Consider the following 6735-nt stretch of genomic DNA (forward strand, 5'->3'; position numbering starts at 1 on the left):
CTTGGAGTATGCACAGAACAAGATGGAACTCGTCTGGGCCAAGGCGGACAAAAAATGGTTGCTGGCGGAAGGATTTCCCCAGGTAATTCATTATCTTGGAATATTTATGTTCATAAATACACGCGAAACACTTGTTTACACTTGTTTTAACAGGTTATCACCCATGTTCGAAAAGGCAATGAACTCGGAAACTGTCTCGCCATACTCTTGAATGCATCTTTACAAGCTGGCCGTCAGATGGGTTTCCAGGAGGGTTTTAAATTTTGTGAAGAAGGTAAACTTTCGGAAGAATTCGTCTTGCATGGCCGGGATACCGCTAAGATCCTTGACGAGAAGACAAAGACATTTGACAGTTTGAAGTTTTCGATTGAAAGTCAAATTGTCGATCTCGCGGATAAAGAGGACGAGGTTGAACAACTGAAGGAGCTTCTTGCAACTGTCAACGGAGATCAAGAGGATGCGGAAGATGAAGACGCTGAAGATGAAGCAGCATAGTTTTATATCTCTTGTAATGTTTTTGTAGATCTATCTTCCTTATAACTTTTTTGTAATCCCATTTGTACATTAATAAGAAGTTTGTATTATCCGATACACTTTGTCTTATTTTCATAATATAAGTGCTTGTAGGATCTTCTTTTTGTCAATAAAGGATTACGCCATTCTTGCTGTTCGATCATATGAACCCTTCTGGTACGCGGACCAGAATATGTGTATTACATAAGACTTACATATGAAACTAACAATCTTTCATAAACAAGGCCTTAGCCGAACGAAATTACAAGAGACGGTGTTACCTGTCTTTCATTAATCTAATTGGCACGCAGGCCTAAAATAAAAAAAAAAAACATAAAACATATCTTGTTAGATGTAGCATTTTTTTAACTGTGCTATGTTCCAAGTTCTAGGGATCTCAGACCCGTTCAACTTTTCTAACTTGTAGGCGCCTTTAGATAATACTTGTTTAATCTTGTAAGGGCCTTCCCAAGTTGGGGCCAACTTGCCCGGAGGATCTTGGCCGGAAACTTCATTATCGCAGAAGACAAAATCTCCCGCATCGAACATGCATTTTTTGACCCGCGATTCATAATACTTCTGCAGTTGACGTTTATAATTATGCTTGCGGATCAACGCCAATTCCCTTCTTTCTTCAAGAAGGTTGAGGTTCAACCGTAACTCTTTATCATTGTCATTGATTAATAGAGTTCGTGCGGATGGAACCCCGATTTCAGCCGGGATCATGGCTTCAATGCCGTAGGTTAAACTGAACGGCGTTTCAGAATTGCTTGAATTCTTCTGGGTGCGAAAGGCCCAAAGTACATGGGGTAGTTCATCAACATAGCTGGTTCGTTTAGTGCCTAACCTCGCTTTAATCCCTTCATTGATTGTTCGGTTGGTTCTTTCGACCTAACCGTTTACCTGTGGATGTGCCACATATGTGAAAATCTGGGTTACATGAAGTTCTTTCAACCATTCCCGTAACCCGCCATCCACAAATTGAGTCCCATTGTCACTCACAAGTTGTAGCGGAAGACCAAACCGGCAAATTATGAATTCCCAACGGAATTTCTTGACACTTGATGCCGTAATGGATGCGACTGGTTTGGCTTCCACCCACTTAGTGAAGTAATCAATGGCAATGACTAGAAATTTGACACGTCCCGAGGCTTCAGGGAAAGGTCCTATGATGTCGATAGCCCATTTTTGGAACGGCCATTCAAAAGTGACTGGAACGAGTTCGTTCTTCGGTCGCAGTGTGTTGGGAGCATGACGCTGAAAGGAATTGCATTTCTTGATTTCCTGCACAGCGTCCAGATGCATTCCTGGCCAGTAATATCCAGCATTCATCAGCTTCTCTATGACCATTCTCGGGCCCGCGTGAAAACCATAGATGCCTTCATGAACTTCTATGATTAAATAGTTCGCGTCCTCGGCGTCCACACATCGAAGTAGTGGGCCAAGAAAGGAACGTTGGTACAAAACACCATCGTTCATCTGATAGTTCAAGGCTTTGTGTTTTATCTCCCGGGCCGTGGACTTCTCTTCTGGTAGAGCTCCTGATGACAAGTAAGCTACGATAGGTGTCATCCAAGACTCTAGTCCGGTTTGAATTACCAAAACTTGGTGTTGCGGGACGGATGGGCGATCCAAAACTTCAATACGAATGTCCTTAGCAAAATGCTCGAAATTTGTCGAAACCAATTTTCTAAGGGCATCCGCCGATTTGTTCTCGCTTCTCTTGATGTGAATAATTTTGAACGAGGAGAACTGAAGAACCAAATCCTTTGCCTGCGACAGATACGAAGCTATTACGTCGGTTTTTTTGCTTCGTAAGTCCCATTGATCTGCCCTACTATTAGCATGGAATCCACCCGCGCTTCCAAGTGTTTTACCAAAAGTTTTTGGGCTATCCGTAGGCCTTCCAGGAAAGCTTCACATTCCGCCTCATTATTAGTACTCTTGAAGTCTAGCTTGATGGCGTAAGTAAACTCGTGGCATTAGGGATTGACTAGCCTGAGGCTTGCGCCAGATCCTTCACTACTGGATGCTCCGTCCGTGAACAATGACCATACCTGTCCTTGTTCCGAAGGTACTTAAGGTTTCTGTTCAATTAAACATTCTTTTCTTTATGCTGCGGAACCTCTATTATGAAATCCGCCAGCAGTTGTCCTTTGATTGCTGGTCTAGGTTTGTATTCAATCGCGTGTTCACCCAGCTCAATGGCCCAATTTTCCAATCGTCCAGATAATTCTGGTTTGCTTAACACATTCTTGAGTTTGTACCCTGTCAGCACATTGATGGGGTGACCCTGAAAATATCTGCGTAATCGCCTGACAGCATAGACCAACGCCATAACCAGTTATTCGAGCATTGAGTATCTGGTTTCTGGGTCTGTCAACGTCCTACTGACATAATAAATTTGCGTTTCGACATTTTTTTTGTCCGTCAGTAGCACGGCCCCAATGGCGATGTCGGTAGCAGATAAATATAATGTTAGTGGTTCACCCGCGTGTGGTGCGGTTAGGGTAGGCAACTCCACTAAGCATTTTTTGACCTCTAGGAATGCTTGTTCAGCTTCCGCGGTCCACTTGAAATGTGGATTTTTGAGGCAATTTAGAGTTGAAACGAATGGGTAAGACTTAGCTGCATGGTTTGCCAAAAATCTGTTCAGTGCAACCAATCTTCTGTTGAGCGTCTATACTTCCTTCAGTGATGAAGGGGAAGGCATGCGGGCTACTGCCTGGATTTTATCCGGGTTGGCCTTAAAACCCGCACCTGTAACGATCACTCCTAGAAATTTTCCCTCTTCCATCCCGAAGGACCACTTAGCTGGATTCAACTTCATATTGATGCTTCTCAAAGTTTCAAATGCTTCTTCGATGTGTCTCAGCATATGATCTTCCTCAATGCTTTTGATTACAAGATCATCCATGTAAACTTCTAAGTTTCTACCAATCTGTTTCTTGAATTCCTCACCCATCAACCGCTGATATGTATACCCCGCATTCTTTAAACCAAACGGCATCATCTTATAACATAATGTGCCTTGGTCTGTCCGGAACACTGTCTTATCTTCATCACCCACCGCCATGCGGATTTGATGATAGCCTTTGCAGGCATCTAAGAAGCACTTGAATTGGAATGGGGCTACAACATCAACCTTGAGGTATATTTCCGGCAATGGATAACAGTCCTTTGGACACGCCTTGTTCAGATCCTTGAAATCTATGCACACCCGCCATGTCTTGATGCTTTTAGGGATAATGACCGGATTGGCGACCCAAATCTGGTACTGGATTGGTCGGATGATTCCAACATGTAAGAGGTCCTGAACTTGTTCGTTTATTGCTTTCGTTTGTTCCGGCCCCATCTTACGCTTCTTCTTCACAACTGGAGTAAACGCTGGGTTTACTCGCAACTTGTGTTCAGCAATCTTTCACGGGACCCCAGTCATGTCCGCGGGTTGCCACGCGAAGATGTCGACATTCTTTGTCAGCAACTGCTTCAAAAATGTCCTCACTATCTCGGAGATAACGGGTCCAATTGTTACAGTTTGCTCTGGGAATTTCTTGTTCAATACCCATTTCTCAGGTTCAACCTGTCGGGTTTGCTTCGGAACTTTGCTAGGTTTTGAACTTTCTGTCGCGAAACAATGGCGATTGATATGAATGATAGCTACACCAGTGCGAGTCGGAACTCCAACTGCACCGTGTACTGTAGAAGGATGGGCATTAAAGTCGCCGATCGCTTCCCGCCCCAAAATAATGTCATGCTTCGATGTTGCTGGTAGAACTAAAAACTCAACCTCTTCGGTTCTTGAATGGATTCCGTCACTGAGAGTGACCGGAAAATATATCACCCCTCGCGAGTGCATTATCTCTCCTCCGAATCCAGATACAGGAGCATGAATAGGTTTCAACCTCTCCTTATCTTCTTCATCTAACTGCTCAAAGTACTGCTCATACATTATGTCCGACGTGCTACCAGTGTTGAAGAAAATGTACTGTGAGCGGTAATGACCAAAAAGAGCGGTGATGATCAAAGGATTCTTATTGCAAGGGCCTCCTTTGACTCGTGGAAAAATCACAGGTTCATTCTTCCACTCTTCGTCCAGGAATTCTGTCCGCTTCCCGCCAACCTTGTATCCACCCTGAATCATGTGAACGTTTAAATCTTTGACTTGTTTTTTGGGTGGGCCCTAGTTATCTCGCTCGGAGCCTTACCAGTCCCCGGTTTTCCACCTTTTACCAAGTGTCCAAGTTCCCCTGATTTCACAGCCGCCTCAATCTCATTTTTTAGAGCAACACACTCGTTCGTATTATGACCGATGTCATCATGAAACGAACAATGTTTTTAGGCGTCGAGGAATGATCTCCTTGGAAGTGGCTGTGGTTTCCTGAAATTCACATTATCCATGGTGAGGATTTCAGCGGGAGTTTTTGAAAGTGGAGTCCAATTGTTTGAGCCTCGAGTCAAGGAGCCTGCTTTGTTCTTGTTGCCAATCAAGGATCTGGAATCGAAAGATTTGGACGCCTCCGTGGACGGCTGGAGTCTAGACCAAATGGTTCCTTTCGTCTGCTTGTTCGGCCGCGGAGTCTGGAATTCAACTTTTAAGTTTTGTTTCTGATTGTTGGTTGCCAAAGTCTTTTGGGTTCTTGCAAACAATTTTGCCGCAGTCATGATTTCATCCCAAGACTTGGGTATACCATCTCTTCCAGTTAACGTCCAAATTAGTTCGCCGCTTTTCACATTTTTGATGAAAGCTCCTCGCAACATATCTTCGCTTACTCCACCGATATTAAGACTTTCGTTATTGATACGGGTAATGAAGTCTTCGATAGACTCATTGTTCCGCCTAACGACGTCCAATATCTCTGACGGATCTCTAGTGTGTTTTTCTGCTGGCTAAAGTGTTAAAAAATTTTTGCAACAAAATCATCCCAGCTTTTTATCTGTCCATCCGGAAGCTTTTCGAACCACTCCCGTGCAGCTCCAGTGAAGGTTAGTGCAAACATGTAGCACCAATATGGAAGAGTCCATCCGCTAACTCCTCCAACGACAACAAAGTTCATCAGATGTTCGCTGGGTCAGACATTCCGTCATACTTCCCTATGGATGTTGGGATCTTAGCGTTGACTGGAAACGGGGCGGTTGCAATCTCTGCAATGAACTTCGACTTTTCAGAAAAAGCAGCCGGACGATATGGTTTGGAAAAGTCTTCCTCAGCATCACTGTGATAACCTGCCTGGCGAACTACTGCCTGCGGACGACTAGCTCCCTCATGTAGGTGAAGGCAACTATCACCAGTGTAGTAACTGATATCACCTGGACGATATGACGGGTCGTAACTATCATTCTCATAAAGGTATGATGGTATGTGCATGACCATACGAGGACGGTCCCGCAGCCTTCGAACTTCTCTCGGGTCTATTTCCGCTTGAATACTATGGCAGATCTGACTCCTCCGTACTGCTGGGGGGAGGGGAGAGAGATCTCCTAGGTGACTCTTTATAATTTAGAGTTCGAGCCTGAAGTCGCTCTTCGCGCACCCATCGCTCATACTCTGCTACCACCTTTTATTGTTGGAGACGGAACCACTCGTCCGGAGACAAGGGTCCCCTACTTCTAGAACTATGATGATGATTTCCTCCTTGCTCAGACTCGTCAAAATCGTCCTCCAGACCTAAATCTAATTGAGCCCGACGAGTTTCTTTCGTAATTCGCCCGGGATTGCCAGATCTGGAACATCCTGTCGCTGTGACATGCCCTAGGTCCATCGGAGTAGGACCTGCTGGAATCGTGGCATGTCCCAAATAACCTGGGGCAGAACTACCAGTAGTGATACGTGAAAAGACACTTGAGGCAAAGTCTACGGGTGTTTCAGTATCAATAACACGTGAAATAGGTACAGGAGTTCCCATCGGCCCTTCAGGAAGCTTACTCATATCGTACAAACCAAAAAACCAACGAAAACTTATGCAGTTCTAACACCAAAACGGATGACGCTAACGAAGAAACACTGATCCAATCCCCTTAACGGGTCCTGGATCTAATGAGTCAACCGGGTAGGATACAACAACAACCAACACGATATGAGTGTAACTACCCAAAGTCCAGTGACCAGAACCTGCAAAACAGACACCATGAGCTCGTTACGGGAAGTACAAGAAGGGGGTCTTCCCGTAACCACCCTCCGGCGTGAGAATAAGTACCGTTCTAACGTAGAGAAAGTACTAA

The 6735-nt window shown here is 44.6% G+C and overlaps 1 protein-coding gene across 1 annotated transcript; it reads right to left on the bottom strand.

The window, feature by feature from the left end:
• Positions 1-861: 861 nt before the first annotated feature.
• Positions 862-1239, bottom strand: LOC143585871 (uncharacterized). Its single transcript, XM_077067551.1, has one exon. It carries the CDS (start codon positions 1237-1239, stop codon positions 862-864), a length of 378 nt encoding a protein of 125 aa, XP_076923666.1.
• Between the last annotated feature and the right edge of the window lie 5496 nt (positions 1240-6735).

The sequence above is a fragment of the Bidens hawaiensis genome, unplaced genomic scaffold (genome assembly GCF_021521415.1).
Source record: "Bidens hawaiensis isolate Kalapana, Puna unplaced genomic scaffold, B.hawaiensis_p1.1 tig00034195_1, whole genome shotgun sequence".
NCBI classification, from domain to species: domain Eukaryota; kingdom Viridiplantae; phylum Streptophyta; class Magnoliopsida; order Asterales; family Asteraceae; genus Bidens; species Bidens hawaiensis.

Excerpts from the sequence above, each read along its gene's own strand:
- LOC143585871 (XM_077067551.1), bottom strand. The coding sequence starts at position 1,239 with ATGATCCCGGCTGAAATCGGGGTTCCATCCGCACGAACTCTATTAATC.